Source organism: Glandiceps talaboti, chromosome 21 (assembly GCF_964340395.1).
Source record: "Glandiceps talaboti chromosome 21, keGlaTala1.1, whole genome shotgun sequence".
Classification (NCBI taxonomy): domain Eukaryota; kingdom Metazoa; phylum Hemichordata; class Enteropneusta; family Spengelidae; genus Glandiceps; species Glandiceps talaboti.
The window spans coordinates 12116955-12143867 of record NC_135569.1 but is presented as its reverse complement, the minus strand read 5'-3'; the positions used below and the strand labels follow the sequence as shown (position 1 = coordinate 12143867).

General features: G+C 36.7%; 4 protein-coding genes across 5 annotated transcripts in view; 2 read left to right on the top strand and 2 right to left on the bottom strand.

The window, feature by feature from the left end:
* Window positions 1–304: 304 nt before the first annotated feature.
* LOC144451225 (CUB and sushi domain-containing protein 3-like) lies at window positions 305–8946 on the bottom strand. Its single transcript, XM_078142025.1, has 8 exons — window positions 8800–8946; window positions 5884–6117; window positions 4617–4832; window positions 4108–4272; window positions 3389–3622; window positions 2242–2457; window positions 1439–1606; window positions 305–570 (listed from the first exon to the last, which is right to left on the bottom strand). Exons 1-8 carry the CDS (start codon window positions 8861–8863, stop codon window positions 422–424), a joined length of 1446 nt encoding a protein of 481 aa, XP_077998151.1. The 5' UTR covers window positions 8864–8946; the 3' UTR covers window positions 305–421.
* Window positions 8947–16733: 7787 nt separating this feature from the next.
* On the bottom strand, window positions 16734–17411 carry LOC144451223 (putative N-acetyltransferase camello). Its single transcript, XM_078142023.1, has one exon. The coding sequence runs from the start codon at window positions 17409–17411 to the stop codon at window positions 16734–16736; it is 678 nt and encodes a 225-aa protein (XP_077998149.1).
* A 1237-nt stretch (window positions 17412–18648) lies between these two features.
* LOC144451571 (translocon-associated protein subunit gamma-like) lies at window positions 18649–23657 on the top strand. Its single transcript, XM_078142452.1, has 5 exons — window positions 18649–18784; window positions 19287–19413; window positions 20414–20512; window positions 21676–21807; window positions 23477–23657. The coding sequence occupies exons 1-5, from the start codon at window positions 18655–18657 to the stop codon at window positions 23541–23543; spliced, it is 555 nt and encodes a 184-aa protein (XP_077998578.1). The 5' UTR covers window positions 18649–18654; the 3' UTR covers window positions 23544–23657.
* Window positions 23658–26683: 3026 nt separating this feature from the next.
* The window catches only part of LOC144451624 (chromodomain-helicase-DNA-binding protein 4-like), a 48589-nt gene continuing 48359 nt past the window's right edge, over window positions 26684–26913 (top strand). For both annotated transcript variants that reach the window (XM_078142518.1, XM_078142517.1), the window contains exon 1: window positions 26684–26890. In XM_078142518.1, coding sequence (XP_077998644.1) covers window positions 26821–26890 — 70 coding nt within the window. In that variant the 5' untranslated portion in view covers window positions 26684–26820. The remainder of the gene's footprint in view (window positions 26891–26913) is intronic.

Genomic DNA, 26913 nt, shown 5'->3' with positions numbered 1-26913 from the left:
ACTTATTGTATAACTACGCCCCGTTTCATGCATGGTACCAGGCACACATTTATTACTGCGGTTTTCAGTGGACGCTAAGGTTACTTAGAGCGCAGACCAATATATTTTCCATAGGGGTCTGAGCTGAGCATATATTTCCCTCCGAGATCCCTCCCTCCGTGTCTTGGTAAGATTGGTAAGATAACATAAACTGGGAGACAGCCATCTTACAAAAAGGTCGGTAATCTCTGAAAAGGTTAACGACCTTTGAAAAAAAATAATCAGCCAATCACGAAGATGTGTTATTAATACGGCGTGCATTTCTGTATATAGTAAATTTCAAGTGTGACCTGTATTTAGTGAGACCTGAGTGATAAATCTATATTATACAATATAATTTACATTCATGTAAGAAAAAAACTCGTCAAAAAAAATTGTCATATCATGATTGCGTTGATATTAGCATAATGTTTATGTAAATGATGAGCTGCAAGACTTTATCTGTATACGTCGTTCCAACTCTGGTGGCGCTGCCTCCCTTAGAATGACCTTTGCTAGATGGTGCGTTGGTTGTAGTGTCGCCATCGAGATCTGGAAAAATACGAAAGCATTTACTAATAATGAAATATTTAAGGTTATTGATCAAAACGTGTCTTAATATTTTGCTCTAAAATTTGACAGCCATTATCATATTAATATTAAGTTTGTGTTCCTTTTTCAAACTCGAAGTATTATTTTATTAAAAAATTTAGCAAAATATATATTTTGTAAAAAAAAAAAAAAAAAAAAAAAAGGAAGAGCAAAGTTAATTGAACCCAACAAATGACTAAGTTTATATCATAATACACGTGTACGTTTTTCCACAATCACTTTATTTTCTTTAAATCCCTCGAAATGTAACTATTCTTTCGCTAAATGTACTTTAAACGTCGGTGACGTCTAGTACTGTAATAGAGCTCATTATTTGTAATATCAAGTAGTTGATACAGACTCACAAACATACAGACACATGTAGTAGTGAAACAAGCATACAATGTTTGCATGAGCATACATATTTTGTTTTGTTTGCTCAGCTTTACGATATATGACGGTCAGATAGCGTGCATTTAGAGAAAACTATCATATATGGCGATGTTATCTGATGTTTTCTATTACTAGTAAACGATTTCTCAAGCCGTCGTCGTTGTTCTGTACTCTTTTGAAATGTAACCCCTCTCGTCGTGTGTATTAAAGGAAACGTGGACTATCATTTTGATCGGCATTTGTTATTGTAAATAAACTATGACCATTTTCGTACCAGAATATATATCAAATCATAAATGAGGGTTATAGCAATGTTCATAGTCCAAAAATTATACATGATGTACTAAAAATTTATAAAGAACGAAATCTTTTTGTTAAGAATTTTGGCGGGAAAATATGTGTTACCAAGAGCGCCTATCGGCAAAATCTGACTTACTTTCACAAGACGGTACACTGGCATTCCACACACCATCGTTACAGTAAATAGTGCGTTCTCCCTTCAACCTGTGTCCTGTGTCACATTCAAACCAAATATTTTCACCATGTTTGGTGTTTTCACCTAAGCGATGTCCATTGGCAGGATTTCTAGGTTTTACACAATTTGCTGAAATAAAAAATATTACGCTCACGTGACAAGCTAAACGTAATTGACCGCTGGTGGCGCTTAGTAGCGCCATGCAACCCACAGGTGCTCATTAGCACAATTTCGAATTAGGTGACTCCTGAAAAGTCATCGCTTTCTAGGTGCGCTGATTATACTTTCATGTCGGTTTTATTTCCACTCGATGTTGTGCCTTCAAGTAATTTCTTTATGTTTGACTGCAAAACTTCATATCATTTTGAAAAGAGCGATACACTTTTCAGAAATCGTCCATCACTGCGACCACCGGCACAGTATTTGAAACAGATTGCACTATAATTGTACATTCACAGTGTCGACAATTTTGGACAATTATAGTGCCAAAAATAAATGGTCACTAATGTAAAGTTCACTCATCCAAGAGTATAAGTTATATTATAGATTGTAAGAATCTCGTCGTGTACTTGAAATAATTCATAGCGTACATCTAGAATTGAACTGTTTACAGATTGTAATTCACAAACATCAATTTCTAAATTATATTAAGAAATTGTCGAAGATTTACTTAAAACTCACAGAAACAAATACAATGAAACATTTTACATATAACTCAGAAACATATTTATACATTTTGTCGAAAAATCTACTTAAAAACTCACAGAAACAGATTTTTGGCGGGAGATCACTGTCGTCAACTTTAGTACCATTATTGTACCATTTCCCATCAGACTGGCATGTTAGTGTGTTGAAACCATTATGTGTCTTGTCTTCGGCGCAGCTCAACTCTAAAATACTACCAATTTTATAAATTCCACCAATAATAGGTAACGGCAGTCGAAGCCCAGAATCTGGGTTGCCAAAATCTGGGCAACCAACTGAAAAATAAAACATTATTTTAAATTATTTGAATTGAACGTTGTTTTGATAAACCAAGCCATTAAAAATAAAACATGATTTTATTTGAATTGAATGTTGTTTTGATAAACCTCGCCATTTCAAACAATAAAAGTAAAGCACATACTTTGAAAATATATTGAAATGGTCTAAGTACGAAGTTTGAATGGAAAGAATTGCCGGCCATTTTGTAGTTCGGCCAACGAACATTGTCCTGCTATCCGTCCGTCGTATATCACATGCCCTAAATTATGAGCACTCTAAAATGTCAAACATTAGTTTTTTACTGTTATTCAGAACACCACCCACAACATTGTCTGCAAAATTTGTTATCAACATGCAGTAACGATAGTATAGAATGTGGGGACTCTGCACCATCCCTCATCAGAACATTAATATCCCATTTTTTGCTTTCTCATGGTCATATCTGTATATATATCGCCTGCTTTCTCATCTGATGCCAGTGATAAAGTACTGTTTCAATATCAGCTTTGGCAATCATATGAATATTTTACAATAGTCTAGAATAGTCAGGGCTATCATTTCAATTTTGAAACCAATATTTACCACCATTTTTGTGACGGGTTAATTCAGAGTTGAATTTTTAGTTTACTTTTACTTTTTACTTTTAATATTTTTCTTCATATTATGTCGTATGCAAACATCGAACTTGACGCATTGCTCTTTTTTGGAAAGTGACTTAAGCGAAAGAATTTTTCAACATTATTTTTCCAAATTTTGCCATCTATGGAAACCTGCTAATTGCAGTAATTTAGTATTTCAAAGTACATATATTGTTCATGTTCGTATGACTGTCTGACACGTGGTTCATATGTATTCTATGATACATGATAGTTTTATTTCTTTTTTTGAGAAGAAAGAGGCCGTGCTGTAGAGATGGCATCCCTTTACCTTCACACACATCATCCCCAAGACTCGGGTTGATAACATTGCCAGTCACACATCTATGACCCGTATCGTGCTTAGGTAAATAGCCTTCATCACAAACCAGCAGAAACGATGGTGGGTCCTCGGGTCCTCGGAGTAATACTGCATGGCCTGCCGCGAGTGACGTACTACCACAAGTTTCATCCGGGGACCTCGTATAGCATACCACATTCAGCGATAGGTAGGGCAGAATGCAATCTGGAGGGGAAAATTAGTCGATGTTTAGAAATGTATTTGAGTTATAGCTTGGCTATTTTGTCAAAATAAGATAGAATATTTTTCGTCGAACTGTTACTAAGCAGTGAACAGAAAACTGCATACTCACAAGTTATATTTTTTTGTCCAAACAACTTCCTCTAGACTAGTACACTTTCTTTCAGCTCAAAATGTTCATATTTGTGATGACCAAAAACTCGTGTCAGTAGCCCCATAATCGGTCGCAACTAAGCCATTATCAACACCGTGACATTTTCTCGTGTTTAAGTTGTAACAGTCAACTGAGTTCAATATGTACGACAAATTCGGTGGCCGTACTTTATAACGACTCCGAGATGTAAAAGTTCAAAGAGAATGGTTGTAATAAAAAGTGAATGAAAAATCAATCAAATCAAAATTCTATCTGCTGTCCATTTTAGCCAGAAAATGTTTTGAATTCCCGCCACGTGTTTTTTGACGACACTTACTTCCACAGGACGGCACACTATTGCTCCATACGCCATCATTGCAATATATGGTAGCATGTCCAACCAAGTTACCTAGATTACATTCAAATGTGATACTTCCACCGTGTAGCAGACTACTGCTGACCCGTCCTCCGTTGACTGGGGACCCTGGATCTAGACAATTCGCTGAAATGATGGAACAAAAAAGATATACTACGACGGAAATCAAGCTACTGGTAAAGTACAACAGAGGCAATCGAGATTTCAACTTACTTAGAAAGACACACGCTATAACTAGTGTTCAGTTTGGTACATTTCACAAGTGGATGGTGGTGGTACCTCTGTTGTATTGATGTATAAATCAGCCAGCTAAACACCACCATACTGAAAGATTTTTTGAACTTTTGATATTTTAGTGAAATTCATCCCTGGGGCGCATTCTACCTTAAAAGAAATTACCAATAGGTTATAGCCACTGGGCTTTAACTAAATGCAGACGTAATGATGAACAATGTGGTTGTAAAACTCACAGAAACAAATTTTTGGCGGGAGATCACTGTCGGCAACTTCAGTGTTACCATTATACCATTTCCCACCAGACTGGCATGTAAGGGCGCTGTAACCGAAATGTGTTTTATCGGCTGTACAACTCAAGTCTACAACACTACCAACTTTGTAAAGTCCAGTCGTGACTGGTTCCGGCGAACGAAAACCAAATACAGGACTGCCAAAATCAGGGCACCCGACTATAAAAGAAAAGAGAGAGAGATAACGTACCTGTTGATATACGTTAATATCAGTCACAATTTGGGGAACAGGTGAAATAGTGATATATACCTTGAAGTTAATGTGTGTGTGTGTGTGTGTGTGTGTGTCTGTCTGTCTGTCTGTCTGTCTGTCTGTCTGTCTGTCTGTGCCTGTGTCTGTATCTGTGTGTGTGTGTGTGTGTGTGTGTGTGTGCGCGCGCGCGCGCGAAGACCTACTTGTAAAATATAAAAAGTATTTTGAAAACAGTTCGATCTAATACACAACACAGTCTTACCAGTGACATAGGCTATATCATTATACTATATATAACACCTCAGCCCACCAAAACTATACGCAAGCCAAATTGAACGCTTTCGAACAAAAAATAAACGATTTATACCCTGGTTGTTCTACGTCACGTACGCCTAAATGTGCGCCTACACATTTCGTTTTCGAAGTCAACGTCACTCCTCCCTAATTTTCATAAATAATGCTGATATGACACAGGTATATAATTGTATTAATCCAATAATTTTCTTCATTGTACTAGAAAATACTCTTCACTAGTGGATGTTCTCACTTCTCATCTCCGACCCGAAATGACAAGGTCTCTTACAACCAGTGACAGACAAGCATTTACAAGCGGAACTTGTTACAAACAGGGAAAGTAAATAAATGAATTAAATTAATACCACTTGGCACAGCATGTTAGAAGTACAGAGACAAATATTACATTCCATCATTTGATAAGAACAGTTTTATGGACTCTTTACACAATAGCTCACATTCACAAAATAAATTTCAAATTCCCCTTGCATTTCATGTAAAAGTAAAGAAGCCATCAATCTGTTCTTATCAAAGCATTTAATAGGTCTCCGCTGTTCAAACATGCTGTGCCAAGTGTTATTACTTCAAATCAGTTGTTTACTTTCCCTGTTTGGAAAAAGTTCTGCTTGTAAAGGTTTGGTTGTCGCTGGCTGTACATGGTCAGGAAAAGAACATTTAGTTGTCCAGGGTAAATGGAGGGGTATCTAAAAACCATCCACGTACCTTCACATGCATCATTTCCAAGACCAGGGTTGATCATGGCACCTATCGTCGGTGAGATATAAACGCATGTATACCCTGCATCATACTTTGGTAAAAGTCCACCGTTACATACCACCAGTAAAGATCCCCCCGGTGACACTTTACCGGTAGGAGCAAGGTTTGTATTACTGCATGTATCGTCTATGGCTTCTATGTAACATTCCACGTTAGATGGGAGAGCTGGTAGTTCACATTCTATCAACAAAATTAATGAAAATAAGTAAATTAATAAATAAGTACATGAATTTATGCTTCCTATGATACGTGTCGTGTGATTGGACATGCTATCATAAGGACATGCTTGATATGATACGTGTACATTGATTGGCCAACATGCTATAATAATATGAATAGCCATATGTCCATTCATTGCATATAGGCCTTGTAATGTCTTTATTTTGGTGGTGTATGTGTACGACTTTCACCCTAAAGCGTAGCCGAGTGTATCCCCAGGGCCGGTATCAGTGGTCAGCTCTGCTGGTACTGGTGTGTGACCAGTGCTGGAAACCCCAGGCCCTATTTTAGACCCACTTTGACTAGGTTTTGAAAATTGTTAAAATACCAATAATTAGACAAGTTTCATTACTCGGTGCTCCATATTATCCATATTAAGCAGTATCGAAACAAGTTGAAATCGTGCTCGCCGTTGAGGGCGTTGATTTTTAGTGCGAATCTAAATATCAATTTAATAGATTTCTTGTGTATACAGCTACAAAAATGCGTTTGTACACAGATGATATAATACATGTACTGTTCATTGTGTACTTTTACGAGTAAGTTCTTGTACTTTACAAAACATTTTTTTTAAACGTTCAAGTTGCAGCTAGTGCAGTTTTGATGAAGTTGAAAACAACCACCTATAGTTACATGCAGTAAGGTGAACAGAATACCCAACAGTGTGAGGTTGAAAAACAGCTGAGATTTAAGAAAAGGGTCGTGACCTCTAAGGCGTAATCCCTGCCACTGGCAATAGGCAGACTGTAAAAAAGTGATTAAATATATATGACAATGTGGGAGTTCACAAAAACAACATAAAGCCTACACTCCAAAGCGTCGTTTGACAAAGCGATCCAAAAATGGAAATAACGCCGATTTTCAGCTTTTGTATTACAACAAGTTAGTGCTCTGAAAGGTCAAAAAACTGTGTATATGGCAAAATAGTATGGAATTCTGAAGTTCGACTGAAACTGAATTTGTGACTGAAAGACGCGAATACAACGTTCCACAAACGCCATTGTTTACGTAAAATGTTATACAACTGTGCAAAACACATGTGTTTTACTAGTATCGTGTTTATATATGCTGGTTTACTGTACGTGTGGTAGTTTAAGGTCCCAGTCACCATGATGAAGTATGTGCGGTCAGTGTCACGAGCTTTTGAAGGATTCGTGAACGATGTTATGATGTTTGTACATATCAGCTATTAGCATGTTGTTGAACATTTTGTTATCCACTTTGCAAAGACATTTCTCAAACACTTGTAGCCACTAAGTATTTGTACCCACGCACACCTACCACCAACCAGATCACGCCACTCTTCTCAATGAGCTACGCACAGGCCAGTGTTAATTTGCAGAGCATCATTTTTGTTTAAGTCGTGAGAAGACCATTCCCCAAATACTTTTGACCACTAGTGTTTCTATCCACACATACACACAGATCACTCTTCTCAATGAGTCACGCAAAGGCCCGGCGGTGTTTACCAAAGCTTCAATTTTTTTAGGTCGTGAGAAAACCAAATTCTAAAGAGACGTTTGCTAAGACGTTTGCTAAGAGTACACCATTAACAATGACGTGGCCTTGTAGACGATTGAAAGGTGATTCTAAAAAAAATATTGATAGTATCGAGAATTGCTTATATTGTTGTTTATTTTTCTATTGCAATATACATTTTCTATCTATTTTAGTGTACTGAAGTGTACCATATAGGGAAAACTTATCCTGCAAGTGAATAAAGTACAAGTAAAGTAATATGAAAATATTGGGAGAGAGTGTCAGGGAAAGACACGGACGGACGGACGGACGGACGGACGGACAGACATACAGACAGACAGACAGACAGACAGACAGACAGACAGACAGACAGACAGATGGACAGGCGGACAGACGGATGGACAGGCTGACAGACAGACAGACAGACAGACAGACAGACAGACAGACAGACAGACAGACAGACAGACAGACAGACAGACAGACAGACAGACAGACAGAGTTGTGACATCTATTTGGTGTTTATAGCATGGTCACTTTAATGCCCATATGTACGTCGTAAAACGTCCGAGTCAACGCCTACTTTGTAAATGGGTAGTTGCACGAGTGTTTGAAGAGACGTTGTGATACAACGTTGTAAGTACTGTTAATCAGTCTAGTCGTTAGCTGTTACAGTTTTAACTGTTCGTTAAGTATTTTGCAGGTAATGTTCCACCAAAGACAAGTAGTCCGTATTTGGGCGCAACAAACTATTAAACGTCGGAGTAAATTTTGCAAGGAATGTTATGTTATAGTATAGTATATTATATTGATTATGGTTCGAAGATATCAAATCCAAGCCTCTCTTAGTACTGACGTACCATGTATTTTCAGATTCACAACAAAATTATCGTCGAAATAGTATCCGAATTATGCCCAAATTATTGAAAATTTTCTGTCTCATCTCATCAAGAGCTATTACAATTTCAAAATTCTTTACGAACAGGCTTATGGACCGAATTTGGGTATCGGATGCATTAGCAACAAATTTGTCTGGTGGTGTAGTCTTTGATGTGGTTCACGGTTTGTATAACTATTGTTGTTTACTTCGTCCCACTTCCACTTGTGTCGAACTCCTCAATACCAATTTTTTTCACACAAAAATGGATTACATACAAAAATACGTACCTTGTGCGTGTGCTATACATACAAATTGAAGCAGTAATGTCGTCAGAATAAGAAATCCCGCCATTTTGTATTCGCCGACACCAAATAATCCAGTTGAAAAATTCGCGAACTCAATTCAACGTTCAGCTCTGTAAATATACGGTTCTACGCTAGTAGTCTGGACAACAAGCCAAAGGAACGTACGTTGGTGTGACGGTGTGAATTGCAACAAGTCACGATCTCGATAGTTATACACTCGTTCAAATTAATCATACAAAAATGTGGCACGGTTGAATGCGTCCAATTCACTGAAGTAGCGACTCTTAAAGAAATACCTGTCAAACTGTGTTTTTATTGTATGAATTGTCCAATGAAACACGTGACCACTAAAGTCGATGATGTTTGTACAATTTGAAGTAAAACACGTCACTTTAGTTATTAATACTCTGAAACCAAAACCTATAAGACAACTATTGTAATATTTCTACAATAAAATATTTAAGAATTCTGGAAAAAAAAAACCGTGTCGACGGCACGGACTTTGGGATATTAGAACTCACCAATGCTGCCAATCTGACATGAAGCATGCAAAGGTGTGGGTATATTTGAGTAACACTGAACAATTATCCAAAGAACACGAAAAGGCATTCATGCTTGCTATCAACGCTTCTGTGTATAAATAAGGGTGGATATCTTCTCACCAACAAAGGTTCAATTTCGGAAATTGAAAGGCGTTGTCTCTTTGAAAGAAACGTATTGTATACACGGAGAGGATAATTTTCTGTTTATTTCCACCCAGCCTTTTTGGGGTCAAAAGTCGTCACGAATAGCACTACTATATGGCTAACAGCATTACTCGGGTATGGAGATAGGATTGCACGTTTTCACTCGACTGCTTCTCTAGCATTGTTACGACTTCAAATGAGATAACGAGACAAACACATAGGCAACCAAACAATTGGGCAAACCCAAGAGAGCAAAAGTGTGTCACTTGTATTATTAATGGGCGGTGTGGTGTGGTGTGGTGTGGTGTGGTGTATATGTGGTATGGTCTGGTCTGGTCTGGTGCGGTGTAATGCGATGTGAAGTGGTGTGGTATGGTGTGGTGTGGTGAGGTGCGGTGTGGTGTTTCGGTGTAATGCGATGTGAAGTGGTGTGGTATGGTGTGGTGTGGTGTGATGTAATGCGATGTGAAGTGGTGTGGTGTGGTGTGGTGTTGTGTTGTGTTGTGTGGTGTAATGTGATGTGGTGTGGTGTGGTGTGGTGTGATGTGATGTGTTGTATTGTGTTGTGTTGTGTTGTGTTGTGTTGTGTTGTGTTGTGATGTGATGTGATGTGATGTGATGCGATATGATGCGATGTGATGCGATGTGGTGTTTTGTTTTGGGTATGATGATGTACTGCTTACAATCTTTCCGTCATCAAATGCTACTGAACACGTGACCAGTGTTATCTTTAAGCAAAGCCTTTATTTTATATCCAAATTCAACCCCCACAAAATGGAACTTGTCCCCCTCGAAAATAATACTGACCCTGTCATGTGATAGAAACTTTTATCCAATCAGCGCTGCGGAATTCGTCTGTCGCGTCCAGAACGGAACGTCCGCGTCCACCCAACAACAACAAAATGTAAACACAGTGGCGTTAGTACGGTAGTCATCTTTGCGGAGAACACAGTTCGATAAATAGTCTGTCATTGATACTCAGAATCAGAATCTCTCTCTCTCTCTCTCTCTCTCTCTCTCTCTCTCTCTCTCTCTCTCTCTCTCTCTCTCTCTCTCTCTCTCTCTCTCTCTCTCTCTCTCTCTCTCTCTCTCTCTCTCTCTCTCTCTCTCTCTCTCTCTCTCTCTCTCTCTCTCTCTCTCTCTCTCTCTCTCTCTCTCTCTCTCTCTCTCTCTCTCTCTCTCTCTCTCTCTCTCTCTCTCGTTTGCATTCTTTACACAACATCGCATCAGCACATATGTCTGAGATTGCTTCATTTATTGTTTCCTTCAACACTGACATTCATTTCAATCAAAATGTTTTAAAACTTATTTACAAGTAATTACTGTAATACAATTAACTGGCTGATTAGATCCAATCACATGACAACTACTAACAATCATACATCACATTACAACAAAACTATTTCACAATATCTAATACCTTATTGCATTTTCATAAGTTTAGTATGCTGTATGTTTCCATGAATAACTTCACTTAACGTGGTCATATGGATGAGGATTTGGTATTTATTTTGGATTTTTAATTCATAAAGCAATTTTATCATGACTTCCTACTTGAAAATCAATGTGAAATAACATATGATAAGTCCTTGTTAGTAACTCAATAAAATACAAAAGATTACTAAATGTGTAAAATGTTTGTTATTGTATGTGCAATAACAAACTTTTTCCAGATTTTTTTAGCTTTTTACAATGTATTGAGTTACAAACACAGACTTGGTCTATGTTGTTTCACATTGATTTTTCAAGTAGGAAGTCATGATAAAATTGCTTTATGAATTAAATATCCAAAACAAATACCAAATCCTCATCCATATGACCTCTTTAATTCTATTTAACACCTGGAAGTAAAATCACAGAACAGTGTGTATTTTACGTCAAATCTTATCATATTTCATTAAAGTAACCATGTAGATGAACAATGGTAAACTTAGCCACCATTTCAATGTAAAGGGAAAAGTTGTGATTTTCATACCCAACTTAGGTAGTCCAATGGTCATTTTATAATTCACTTAGCTGTAATTTTTATTACCAACTTAGATATTATTATTGTTATTTATAACTATTTATAACCATCTCAGGTGGTCTGGTTGTTACATTTTGTACTTACGTGGTCTAGTTCTTATTCTTAAAAAAAATAACTGACTTAAGTGGTCTAGTGCTTATGCTTTTTTATAACTGACTTAGGTGGTCCACTTATGATTTTTTTTTTTTTTTTTAACTGACTAAGGTTTCCTAATTGTAGCATAGACCCTACTTGGTGTAGGGTCTATGATTGTAGCAAAAGTTCCAACAGCCTCTGGTGCGCAGATAATTACTATACGGTACAAGTAAGTTACAACAATAGTTAAGTCTGCAAACACAGAACATTCTTCTAAAATCTTAACTTTATCTAAACTAAACAGTAACAGTTAGTCAATGAATCTCCAATGTATAATTCTAAAAATTCCATGTTATGACTGTCAAATTTGTAATATCTACCTAAATTTCAACTTTCCTGTACATGCTTGTTTGATATTGAAAAACTCAAAAACATTGTTCCTTCTGTTGTTTCCAACATGAAGAAGCCCCATCTCAGTTACACAGCCTGTCGCAGCTGGGTGTTCTTCTACCAGACCACCAAAAGAAAGTTTGAGAAAATGAGATTAGAAGACGCCTGGTTTATTAAACCTGCACTAGCTGTAACTAGAGTATTTTTTTTGTTTTTCATAAAACAACCGACGATATATTCACTGCAAATTGTTCGTCCAATCAGTGACTTCCATAGATTCAGACAGTGGCCATCTTCCTTTACAATAGGTACTCACGCTTTCAATACCTAGCTATCACTTGGCTTGAAGTGCGCCATCAGTGGTGAGATTGGGTAATTGAGACTTACACTTTTCAGGCAAACAATTCCTGTTTTAGCTGTATACATTTACTAACAAACATATGAATACATAACATATATAAATTCAGTGAATAATTATTAATACTGACATGAAATATTCCAAGATAAAATGGCACAAGCTGAGTTTAGAAAGTTTTTACTGAAGTGAAAATACCTCGATTAAACTATTTTTAAAATGCGTTTATGTCGATGCATGCCTTGTACAACATAACGATTGTCTTCTGGCATTGTTAGAACAGTTGATAGCATCGTTGAGATTACCTGAACATTTTGATACAATATCATAAATTACGTCATGGGATCGTTTATGAATTATATCTTGATACCAGGTTTGAGTTCAATCAATTGCAAGTGGTGGCTAAGTGTACTCTAGTAAGTACAATACTCTGAGTACCTTGTAAATATACAACTAAACCCAAACACGAGTAAACTCAGCTTGTGCCCCCTTTAAGAATGACTTTGTATAGGCTAACCATAATGACAACCTAAACAGCGTTATTTCATCGTCGTAAACCACAGCCTCTTTTACGGCACCATCCAAGACACACCGCCAATAGCTCTCCTTATTTTGTAGTGTCGTGGAAGAAATAACAGCTCTGGTTTGCGAGAATACATTATTTCCAATCACTTTTCTACTAAAATTATCAAAAATCTATCTGGGGAACAATGGCAAAGCTAGTTTCATCTTGGCTACATTTGTCTATTCATAAAGGGTCAAGAAAAGTCTTTTTTCATCAATTCTACATTCCATGAAGTTCTCTAAAATAGAGTTATCAAAATGGCAAATCTGGACTAGAAGTAGTCTCGGTGGCCCAGACTCTCGCCACTGGGGGCCTCTGCCTACAAGACCACCCCAAAGAAATGTACTGTGTGACTTCTGTCACAGGGTAGTTGGAATGTGGTTTTCTCAGACACTCATTTGTGGAGGTCTTGTAGGCAGAGCCCCAAGCGGCAAGAGTCTGGGTAACCGAGACTAGACTAGAAGAGGCCTGCTGAAAGCTAGAGTGAGGCATTCTGGGAAACACAGTTTGCAATTTCATACCTCAGACCTGTTCCATTGACTAAACAATGTTCAATGCTATTGTTTTAAAGAGATGTGAAGCTCCTTACTTTGTTTGTTTCCCAGAATTCAGTGTCCCATTGAACAGCACGCATATTCTAAGCCAGATATGGCGAAAGTATAAATTTCTAATTTTTATATTTGTATGTTAACGTGGCCATATGGATGAGGATTTGATACTGATCTTTAATTTATAAAACAGTTTTATCATAGCTTCCTACTTGAAAAATCAAAGTGAAACAACATAGACCAAGTCTGTGTTTGTAACTCAATATGTTGCAAAAAGCTATTTTTTTAAAACAAATGTGTAAAAAGTTTGTTATTGTACACATTTATGAATCTTTTGCAATGTATTGAGTTACTAAAAAGGACTTGGCATATGTTGTTTCACATTGATTTTTCAAGTAGGAAGTCATGATAAAATTGTTCTATGAATTAAAAATCCAAAATAAATACCAAATCCTCATCTATCTGGCCACTTTAAAGAGGTTCATGATGTTGAATTGGTGAAAATTACTTTCCTTAGTAAACATACAGAAATACAGCTAATATAAAATCAAACTCACTTTTGTTTCCCTTTGATCTGTAAAAATGTCAACATATCTCACAAACACATCACTCAAACAGACTGCTAACACAGTTGGAACATAGATACAAATATTTACATGTAACTCTTTAGAAGTTTTGAAAAAAGTATAAAAGTTTTTTTTCTGTTTGAAATAAATATTAATAAGAACTTCACTGCTTATATTACAAAAAATAAATAACTCCATCAACTGCTGCGACCAATACATGTAAATTGGCAGTAGTTACCAAAATAAATATACAACTTTTTAAATATTTTGAAAAAAAAAACAGTTTGCAAATGTGTATACTATATGTACGTATGAATGAACTTCATGAAGGCACTGCAATTTGAAGGATGCCAAAAGGAGATCTGATTAAAATCTGATGTAGTAGTGGGCTGAGACTGTAAGCTACATCAATGTCACTACGCCCTCGCTGGCCTGATCAGGAAAGGGATTGACCGATGTGTGAGGGCGCCCCATCATGGCATACCTTACAGACTGTAGTGGGCCATTTATTCATTAGTACTTTTGGTTTTTTCTTCAATTGTCCTTGTTATTACACATTCATGGTTTGGACTTGCTTGCCCCTACATCAAATCAGACTGCATTATATTTAACCAATAAGAATGCGTCTTGTATAATGCTCCATTTAACCAATGAGAATGTGTCTTACTGCAGTTCATTGGTTTTGATTAACTATTCGAGATTTGAATTTTGCCAGTAATGAGCATGATTGAATGTACATGAAGGTTCAGTAAGTATTTGAATGTACATGAAGGTTCAGTAAGTATTTGAATGTACATGAAGGTTCAGTAAGTATTTGAAAGAAGTGATAATTCCTGAAAGCAAAATAATGAAGGTAATAAATCACAAATAGCTCACCGCTACATCAGATTTCTTCAGTATAGGACATAGAGTATAGGACATATGGAAAGAAAGGATGGTAAAATTCATACCAGGTATTACTGCAGAAAGTAAGGTATCGACTAATAAACGCAAACTATTACATAAAATCTACTTTAAAAAAAAAATTACACGAGTGGATGATAGTGGTACTTCAAAATGTAACAAATCTATAAACAATGTTACCACTGGGAAGTTAGTAAGGTGAAGACGTCATAAAACTGGTGTGCAAAAATGAGCAATAGATATTGTTATTTCACACATGAAATAAATGCTATAAATAAGTGTGGTACAGACGTTGAATTGAACCATACTTGCATTAGTATGCATGTATACCATACAACTATATGGGCCACCAGTGTCTACTGAATCCTAACTACACATGTCTGGCAAGGCAAGTGAAATCAGATAAACCGAGATATTTTCGCTACTAGAAAATGTGGCGATTTGACAGTTTTCAACTACTTTTCAAAGACCAATTTTTACTAATTACCAGATTGATATAATGTATTTATGTACAAGGAGGCATTTTAGTCACTACTTATTTTTACTAATTACCAGACTGGTACATGTGTGTTCATGTACTAATAGGCATAGTCACTACTTATTTGTACTACTTACCAGACTGGTACACTGTGTTCATGTACAAGAAGGTATTTTAGTCACTACTTATTTTTACTAATTACCAGACTAGTACATTGTACAAGAAGGCATTTTAGTCACTACTTATTTTTTAACTAATTACCAGACTGGTACATGTGTGTTCATGTACAAGAAGGTATTTTAGTCACTACTTATTTTTACTAATTACCAGACTGGTACATTGTGTTCATGTACAATAAAGCATTTTAGTTACTACTTATTTTAACTAATTACCAGACTGGTACATTGTGTTCATGTACAAGAAGGTATTTTAGTCACTACTAATTTTAACTAATTACTAGACTAGTACATTATGTTCATATACAAGCAGGCAATTTAGTCACTACGTATTTCCATGTTTTTGTTTTCCAGTGAAATAAGCGAAAATAAGTCTTCAGCAAAAATGTCCTGGTATACAGTATTTTCAGTGTCAAAACACAGAAATAAAACATCCAGTTCAAAGTATACAAACCTCTAAGAGAGACAGAAATCATAAATTAAATAAACAGAATTTACTGGAATATTGCTAAATATACAAAACATATATGCAATGTTAAATATACAAAATAGATACACAATGCATTATCATACACATGTTCTCATAAATTATGGCTGGAAGTTTTCTTTGAAAGAGATTTTTTTCATCTTTTTTTTATGTTTTATCATTCTGCTATTGTCATTAGTCTGTAAGGTGCGCCATGACAGGGCGTCCTCACACATTGGTCAACCCCTCACGCTGGTGAGCAGTGTGACCTCTAATGATAGCCAAATTTTGTTGTTGTGGGTCAGTATGATAAAAACTGGCATTTCATTCTTGTGAGTAACCACATAGTAAGAGATAGGGGAACTCCAGCATCACTAGAAATTGTGTGCATCAGTGGCACATCAAATTGGCTTAGAGGACACACTGCTTGTGGGGGCAGAGCAACACAGCATATGTGAAAAACAGCTTTTGCATGTATCTTCAGGTAAATCCAGTACTTAAAAAATATGACCACAGTATAAATTGAAGGCATAACTGAGATTTGAAACATTGTAATGAATAAAAAAAGCACTTTGGCAGTGATTTTAAAGGCCTGGGACTAACAATTGACAGATGTAAACTTACGTGTATGGTCTAAAAAATGGGGGAAATAGCATTCCAAGTTGTTAGGCCCTGGAAGAAGTTAGTCACTTTCTTGAAGTTGACAGTCGTAAACTTTCATGTACAGTCTGAAAAATGGGAAAAATGTGGTCATTTTCCTTGTCTTCATCTTGAATCCACATCCTTCTAATGTACGTTGTGCTGCGACTTGTGACTCACTGACAGACGCTTGGATTTTCTCATACCGATTCTTTTTACCAAAGCTGATGACTGCTTTAACTAGCATTGTCCCGATTCCAACGTGTCGGTACATTCTGGAGACACTTAGCGTTTGTAAGCGAAGACTATGAGGGTCTATACGCATGGTGTTGACTGTAACGGTTCCGACAATTTCGCCATCATCATCAGCGACAAATAACCTGGCCTGTCGGTTTTCAATGTAGTTACGCTTGATATCTTTCAAGTCTGACTGAATCCTGCTTTTCGCATACGCACAACTTTTGATGTAGCTAACAACATACAAGACTGCAATCGTCGTGACGACAATAGAACCAGCTATTGCGAAAGAACGAAAAAACACCCACCCAATGAACGCAATGATACTTATGTATAGTCTTGCACTCTGTCGTTGCAAAAACACACGGAAGATATCATGGGAATTATCAATACAGCCATCTCTGAAAACCTTCACGACTGCTATGATATCTCTTCTTTCACAGGGTCTGATTTTAATCCCAGAATCTGAAGCTAAATACTTCATACTTCAAATTTATCACCCTAGATTAGATAAAAAATAATAAAATTATGAATAATCTACACAAATAAGAGTGAATAAAGACAGTACCTCACTTGACCCCTTTGTGGAGTGCAACGTACGCAATAGTCCGAGGAGGCTCCGACTTGAGTACGGAGTCGGATATATTTGGTCACTATGAGAATTGAGTGATATCAAATATATCTAACTGTATTCAAGTCAGAGCCTACTTTGTATTTGTACACTACAGCCATACTAGACTGTAAGATACGTCGTGACGTTTCGCCCTCACCGGCCTCCTCTCACTGTTAGGGGTTGGCCGATGTTTGAGGGCGCACCGTCACGGCGTACCTTACAGACTACAGCCATACAAGTAGAGCTAGGAACGAGTATGCATAATCAGAGATGGCATACTAGACTAGACTAGACAAAAGGATTCTATGCTCCCCAGTTGTGCCAGCAGTAAGTAAAAATTTAAAACACATTGATTAGAATGGAAGAGCACTTTTATAATAAAAATGTATTATTAATATCAATTATTAAAATGAAAATAAAACAAAATATTATATGAATACATAAATAAACAACTTATTTCTGTTTTACATGTATTTCATATTTTTGGTACCTTTTTTTTTCTTTGCTACATGCACGTATAAGTTCACAAGGTCTTAGAATCTGAATGAAAACTAAGTACATCGTGCGAACAGAAAATGATATTATATCACTTTTTTCAGTGCTGCAAATTACTGATCTGTGATCATGCACGTTGGACAAATATGAAGACATTATAATTCCCGGAATTCACAGATTCTGTTATAGTTGAATAGTTTCAATCAATGTGGTCAATAAAAATGTTCTCTAGCAGATGCAATTGTCCAGGACTTACCTCCAACCGTCGATATATTACTGTTAATATTTATGGTAGTAAATGAGCGAACGATATCTTTATAAAAGGTCAATTAGAGGTCAAATTATATGAACTCCCTAGGTTAGTCGGATTATTATGCACCGTGTCTTGCCGAGCGAGAGTACGAAAATAAACCAAATGGCTAATCTAACGTAAGAGTAGTTAGTTAAACTGCTCATTTCTTAACGAACAACTTAATATAGTCCCATGGTGTACATTTACGGAATTGTTTCAATTACTGCACGACTTCGAGTTTAGGACTCCCCAGCAGTGTTCGACAGTTTTCGGTCCTTGTCGGGATTTGTCGACGTGTCCACTTCCTTTTTCGACACAGCGTTCAAGATGGCCGGTGGTAGCAAAAAACTTACAAAAGAAGAGGAGCTTTTGCTCCAAGATTTCAGCAGAAATGTCAGTACAAAGTCATCAGCATTGTTCTACGGAAATGCATTTATCGTTTCAGCCATTCCAATCTGTAAGTTTTCTTATTTTTACCCAATATTCTGTCGTTATCTTAGGCAATGGAATTGTGGACGGCGTGACCCACGCCAGCGTAGCGTAGTAAACAGCTGATCAGAACGCTAGGTTGTGTTGTTTACTGGAGAAGTGTGTGTTTTTCGAAGCGGATATATTAAAGTCTCAGGGCCATATTGTATTGGACTAAAAATATTGCAGAGCTTTGAAATTGTATGAAACGAAAATTAATGTACATGCGTACGCATTTCACATGAAATACAAAAGTGTGGAGAAACACAATGAAGCTACACTAAAGGTCGTACAGTACAGGGTAACTTACCATATTGTGTGCCAAATAGTCAGAATCATATATTCTAAGTTGTAGCCTGGACCAATGGAAGCAAGGCTGGTAAACACAAGATTGACAGGCAGGCATAGATGTATTTTCAAACTGATCATCTTGTGAAGGTACATGTAACCCAGAAGTCTGAAGATAATAATTTCTTTGTTTTGCATTGTAGGGGTATTTTGGCGTATTCACCAAATGGACCTGTTCCAATCTGGTATACTCTTTGGAATCATGACACTTGTTAGCACATGGATGGTGGCCTTTGCCTACAAAAATGTCAAATTTGTACTCAAACACAAGTAAGTCTGAGAAATGACAACAATAGACGTACTGTCGGTTCCAAGATTCATTGCTCGTCTTTCCATACAATACCATGTATTGTGAGCGTACTGTGTGTGCCCACGCACTGCTCAGGGGATGGTTGTCACCTGACTGTACCCTCGGTTCACCCATAAAATCCCTCTATATCATTGACGACATTATGACGTTTATTCTTTGTCCTATAAAATCACCCATAATCAAAGAGATCAACTTGTCTTTCCATCGTTTCCTGATGAAAATGTTACTTCAAATGTAATAAAGACAAAACAAGACTAAATGTAACAACATAAGTGACGTCCTCTCGAGCAACGCATCTTAGAACCAGAAAATTGACAATATTACTGTAGATGCACTATCGGCAAACTAACACAGATAGATGTACAACTGTTATTGCAACTATTGCAACATTATGGTTTGAAGTGTAATACAACCGATAACACCAAAGTAAAGCATTTTCTGTATATACTACAATCATTTATAGCATCCACATCATGTGTAAAAGTATACTGTTTCATTTGCTAATACAACCCATAACACCAAAGTAAAGCATTTTCTGTATATACTACAATCATTTATAGCATCCACATCAAGTGTAAAAGTATACTGTTTCATTTGCTAATACAACCCATAACACCAAAGTAAAGCATTTTCTGTATATACTACAATCATTTATAGCATCCACATCAAGTGTAAAAGTACAATGTATACTGTTTCATTTGCTAATTGACCACATCAGAAAGACCACGTGCTAGGGCTGTAATAAACCAATTGAAACAGTTTACTTTTACACTTGATAGGAATGCTATAAATGAGTGTAGAGAAAATGCTTTACTTCAGTGTTACTCATAAGATATTATGCCCCAATATTTTTCTTTGATCAGTCACAGAAAATATGGGTGACATACATGTAATTTGTCACTACGAGTCGCTAGAAAGTCCTGGTATTGTCAATGTACATGAACTTTTTGTTATTCATAGAATTGCTTTGAAAAGAGAAGAAGCTGTCTCCAAAGAAGTCATGAAGAAATTATCAGATGCTGACTCTAAAAAGATGTCACGCAAAGAAAAAGATGAAAGGTTAGTATTTTCATTCAGAGATATCCACTCACAAGTTGTTGATGTGAATGAGTTGGCAACATTGTGTGTTAAAATATTAGTTTTGTAGGGTGAATTTATCAGATGCTGACTCTAAAAAGATGTCGCGCAAAGAAAAAGATGAAAGGTTAGTATCTTCAATCAGAGATATCCACACACAAGTTGTTGATGTGAATGAGTGGGCAACATTGTGTGTTAAAATAATAGTTTTGTAGGGTGCCCTCTATTGTCCAAACACTGCAAACATGTTAAAAATCAAAAATATGAAGTTATAGCCATTGCGTAGCTACAGAACCATTAGCCCTTGAATTTAATGTCTACACTTGGTAAAATTTAGCTAAGAGAACTGTGTTCTATTGATATCTTTCTGCCTAACAGACAACCACCTTGTAAATTTGTTAGTCTAGATGCTAGTCTCTCTCACCAGTCCTCGGGAGCATCGCTGAAAGGACTGTTTTGTATGTACCGATATCTACTGCATAATTACATGTATTGTATTCAAATATCCTTGTACTGTGGACCCTCATTGACTACATGTTTATATGTCTAATCACTCATTAATGTGTTACTGCAATGCCTCAAGAGCATCGCAATAACACAGTGTAGCAGTAACACAGAGTGTTGCAGTAACACATTAACAAATTATTAGCCCTACGTAGTCGGAGTGCCCACATGTACATAGGTCTAATCACTCATTGATGTGTTACTGCAATGCCCCGAGGAGCATCGCAATAACACAGTGTCGCAGTAACACGGAGTGTTGCAGTAACACATTAACAAATTATTAGCCCTACGTAGTCGGAGTGCCCACAGTACAAGGACATTCGAGTACAATTATGTGGTAGATATCGGTACATACAAAACACCCCTTTTAGCGATGCTCTCGCAGACTGGTAAGTTAGTCTTACCGTCTATCTAGATAGATGCATTGTTTAGTAGTCTATATATGCCCTGGACTACTGTCAATTTGGTAGTCTAGATACAAGTTTAGTACCATAGTCTATTTGCCCTGGACTACTTCTAATTTTTTCAATGTTCAAAAAAATGAAAAAAGATGTTATGACTACTACTATGGCTTTACATACCATGAGATGGTTATTCCAACTTCAAAGTCCTATCTTGACCATTTAAACTTGTCTTTACAGAATCTTGTGGCAGAAGAATGAAGTAGCCGACTATGAAGCTACCACCTTTGCCATCTTTTACAACAATGCCCTCTATCTGTTCCTCATTATCCTGGCATCATTCTACTTCTTGAAGTCTTTCAACCCCACTGTGTATCCTTTTGATTTAATATTAGCTACTGGGATAGCTACCGGTACTAGGAGTCTACAGGTGTATAACAAAACAAGTAGACTCCCACTTGTCCACACACACAGACAGACAGACAGACAGACAGAGACATTCATTGTGTATTCTTTGATTACAAGCTACTAGGGGTTTGAAGTTGTGTGACAAAACAAATACACAAGCAACCTCACACTTGCCTACAGACATAAACATGTCTGCTAGCATGTTTAGCCACCAACATACATACATACATACATACATACACACATACATACATACATACATACATACATTATGTATGTAACATACATACATACATACATACATACATACATACATACACACACACACATACATACATACATACATACATACACACACATACATACATATATACATACATATATATATACATACATACATACATACATACATACATACATACATACATACATACTTGTCAGTGCTCATTTATCCACTACATGCACACATTTAGTGTTACAATTTGAACGTCTTTAATGATATGTAATGACAAACTGATTGAAAAATCAAAAAGTAAAGAAATGAAACCATAGGAAAATAAAACACTTACGGCAGATGCAAGTGAAGCTAATGAGCACATGGGTTGTGAAAATACAATAAACAGATCCCTGATATTGATGGTAGGATCCTTGAAGTTCCTACTGACATGAAAGACTAACGAGCTAAGTAGCTGCAATTGAAGGATAGTTGATTAATGTGTATTTATAGTAACATTCGCTGTACTAAATAACATGCCTTTGGAATATACATCAACAGAGATCGGAGTTGTACAGAAAGTGTAGTCTATGCAACATCGTTATAATTGAACTAATCATCATTTTTCCCCTTTGAGCATACTGCTTAGTGGAACCGTCATTGAAAATAGTTTTAGTTCGTTAGTTTATTTCAGTAAAACAACGAGCAAATGAAATCTTGTACAAATTGTTGAATTACTTGGAAAGCACACAAAGTTGATGACACATGTATCAATAAATTGTAAGTTACAGTGTATCACTCCCATGCATTCACTTACAAGTTACCCAACCTCCACAAGGTTGTTGTGTTTGGTAGACACTAGCAGCAGTGGAGATTTGATATCAAAATTTGTTTTGACAAAAGTATAAAATACTATTACCTATAGTAATACAATTTTCATTCCTTCAATGATAACAGCTTTTGTATTTACTACTGAGATGTTGATAAAAATTTACTTCTAATGTGAGATGTGATGCTGGGTTTCTGGTAGTCTTAAAATGTGTTTACAATCATGTTTTTACATTACATTGATTGTAGTGGTGTGACCGCTTCAGTTTTCATCAGTTTATATCATATATAAATGTTTGGTGTCGCACTTGTGTGTGTGTGTGGTGGGGGGGGGGGGGCTAATTTAACTATGTTCGTTTGTCGAGTTGTGGGACATTGTGCTATCGTCCCTAACCACCAAGTTGTTAGTAAGAATTGATTACAGTAGTGTCAACACTAACGATACTTTGACTCCACAAGGCCGTCAATGTCCAAAACGTCATGGTACATTTGTATTTTACAAAATGTAGTACATACAGTAAGTGCACTGTGATAATAACTTCACCTAGTTTTCAAAGTGGTGTATTTTTCCTTGACAACATTTTTTTCCAGAAACTACGTTCTGTCTGTGGCCATGGCTGGAGGATTACTAGCATTATTCTCAACTGGGACCAAATAGTACTGTGTTGAAGAGTTTTAACAAAAAAATATAAAATATCCACTTTTTTTGCTTCATTTTTACATGCAGATGTAATTGTCATTTGGTGAAATAAAGAACAACACCAAACTGATATTGACATGTAGTTTATTTGAATGTGGCGCGTGTGAAAATTGTAAAACTTCCTTCTCATTGCAATATTAGAACTAGTGTTCCTTTTAGACAGAATTTTCCTGCGAGAATACATGTTCATGGACTCTGGGTTCATAGTAGTCTATCTGCTAGACCTCGGATGTTCTTCCGGTAGAATACGACACCCGCCCGAACATCGCTATCGAGGATGGAACATCCGAGTGTTTGGGCAAGCCCTCACTGCGAACTTTGTTCACTTATAGTATCGAAAGAAAGCCCAAACGTCTAGCAGCAAGACTACATGTAGGTTCATAGTTACTTAGGTGGTTCTGATTATGCTAAATTTTAGAACAGGTAGGGTAGCTAGATTTGTTTCTTTTTCATGTGCGAGTGTCTAGTTCAGGTCCTCCATTGTTTTCCAAATGGTCTCTCTCTTATTTATTTCCATCAGATGTACAGCCATTACAGATTGGAAGAACAGTTTTATATTGTCTCCTTAAGTTGATATCAGTTTCCGCATCCGCGATTTCTCGTGAGAGTTCACATTTTTATAATTTTAATATTTTTTCTTGAATATGTAAAAAAAAACAGTTTAGGGTCGGCAGTGAAAAACTAGGTGAGGGTAGGGTACCGGAACCAAACAATTATTTTTTTAGACCGAATGAAAATTCATACTTGCAGTCAAAAATGCCTCTTTATCCCCCTCCCCAAATGAATACTGAATGTTTGTCTCCCCCTCTACTAGATAAGTATTGAATGCTTCTTCACACCCATCCTACCCAAATGGGAAGTTCAAAACAAAATCATTCTTCCCCTTGTAAACGACTCTTTAAGGTTGCATCTAGAACGCGGGGTGGGTTTTTTTTTTGGTTTTTAAAAAAAATTTTGTTACATACAACTTAATCATGGTGTAGTACACTGTGAACAGTATTTACATCATGTGATAAATGTATTTCATGTAAGTTGTATTCACGATAAATCAAATCAAATTGATCTTCGGGTCCGCACCTCAAAATCAGCGCCCTCAACGGCGATCACGATTCCAACCCGTTTCTATATTGCTAAAGAAAAATATCGACCACTGATTAATATGTGCAATGTTTACAATATACTGTGGTTAGTTACAAACTGGAGCTTTCGCTCAATATTTAAACTTGCCACTATACTACACTACCTACAGTTGATATTGACCGTAACAGATAAAGTGTCTTTTTCTAAGTAACTGACAATTTTAATGAATATATCGTTGGTTATTTGATGAACAAATGTCCCAATTGTAGGTAGTGCAAGGTTAATGACCACGTACGTGCTTAGTTTGTGGGAATCTGGAATTCACAAAAGTGTACGCATGTACCCATGCATTTTAAGTGACCGTGGTATTTGAGCAACGCAGTTCAGTTCATCATTTAATACCATGAAGTGTGTGTGTGTGTGTGTGTGTGTGTGGTGGGGGGGTCACAATATTGGGTGATATGGCCCCAGGAACCCTCAGCAAATAATCAGCATGGGTTATAAAGCATGATTCGAACCACGTGCACGTATATACTATACTACTTCTTTCGGTCAGCCAGCAGAGATCTGAGTTACACATCACAACCTGCTCGGGTAACTTGAAGGTCTCATTACGCCTGTGTGACAGACCGAAAATGTAGAGAAGGTTGAAGAGATGTATTTTTTACCGAACGATAGTAACTATTTCAATACCATAATTTAAAGTTCGAATTCATTGTTAAGCTTACGTGTAAACAACAAATTAAAGTGAAACTCCTCAAATTGGAGTTAGACTTTGTCTGTCTGTCTGTCTGTCTGTCTGTCTGTCTGTCTGTCTGTCTGTCTGTCTGTCTGTCTGTCCGTGTGTGTATGCGTGTATGTATGTATGTATGTATGTATGTATGTATGTATGTATGTATGTATGTATGTATGTATGTCCTTACTTTCAATTCCTTCTATCTAGAAGCTAAGCACTTAAAAATGGATGTCTGTCCAAAATTGTCCAACGATCGGATTGTCGAGAGATTGAGTTAAATAACGGAAGCGATTTGAAGACGAAAGTACATGTATATGTCTTTAAGTGCTTACGTTTGTCTGTTACCAGCTGATATGGAGTGATTGCTGGACTAAGTATCTAGATACATCATGTATATCCGACCATATCATAAGTTAACTAAATACATAGTTACAGCATATAAATAAAAAAAATAATCATTACGAATTCCAAAATTCCATTGAAGCACTCCCCAGTCAGAGTTAATTTTTAGAGATCGCGCACAGTCGAAATACATGACGTACAATACGAACTAGTTTCCCATTGGTTAGTGAAAACTGGTATACAGACTAAGTTTGAAGTCCGCTGAGATTCATCTGAAAACACCTGTTACGTACTTGCGTTGCGAGTCACTATGTATACCGTATGCTGTACATATAATACAAGGCTGTATGTACTATACTCTACGTCATGTACTAAACTGTACAGTCATTTTGATTTGCAAAATTGATAAATTGACTGACAATGCAAGCTTTACTTATCAATTTAAAATTTAAAAAAAAAATCACTTGACACTGAGTTCCCTAATTCCAGATACCGCGTACACGTACACACACCACCCGTATGGTATTTGTTTCACAATATTAGCCCTGCATCTATCCCTTCTTGTAAATGTTTTTTTTTCATTCTTTTAAAGCAAATTTCGACATTTTCGGTTAAATACAACTGTGAATGTAGACAATTTATGGAAAGTTAGCAATATTACAACAGTATGCACAAGTTACTTGCATTTTTGCGAAAATTTGTTGATTTTTGCATTTTCTTCAAATTAATTGATTGCTTCTATTTTTAGAAAGATTTTGCCACATGTACTCCTCACTTTCCCCGACCCACGAGAAAAATTAAGTTTATTCGCAATGTTCACTAGTCAAGTATAGTTAACATTATGGGATGGCAGGGAGAATATTATGGGATAAGCCCCGGGGCTAATGACGTCATACTGCGCATGTGCAGGACTCGTTTTGCCACCCTTTTGTCGTGGGGGGTGAAACCAATCGCCGCCATTTTCGACACCCAGACGATCTACCATTGATTGTCCTGGAAAATCTGCGGGGATATTGCCGATATTTTTGTGAAAATTTGATCACATCTTGTGTTGATTGATAAGTTCCAACTTAAAGAATGCCAGGGGAGAAGAAGAAAGACGGGGAATCCTCTGCCGAGGAGACAGAAGTCGCCGAACCATTAGAAGGTGGGTGAGAGGAAAAAAGGGTT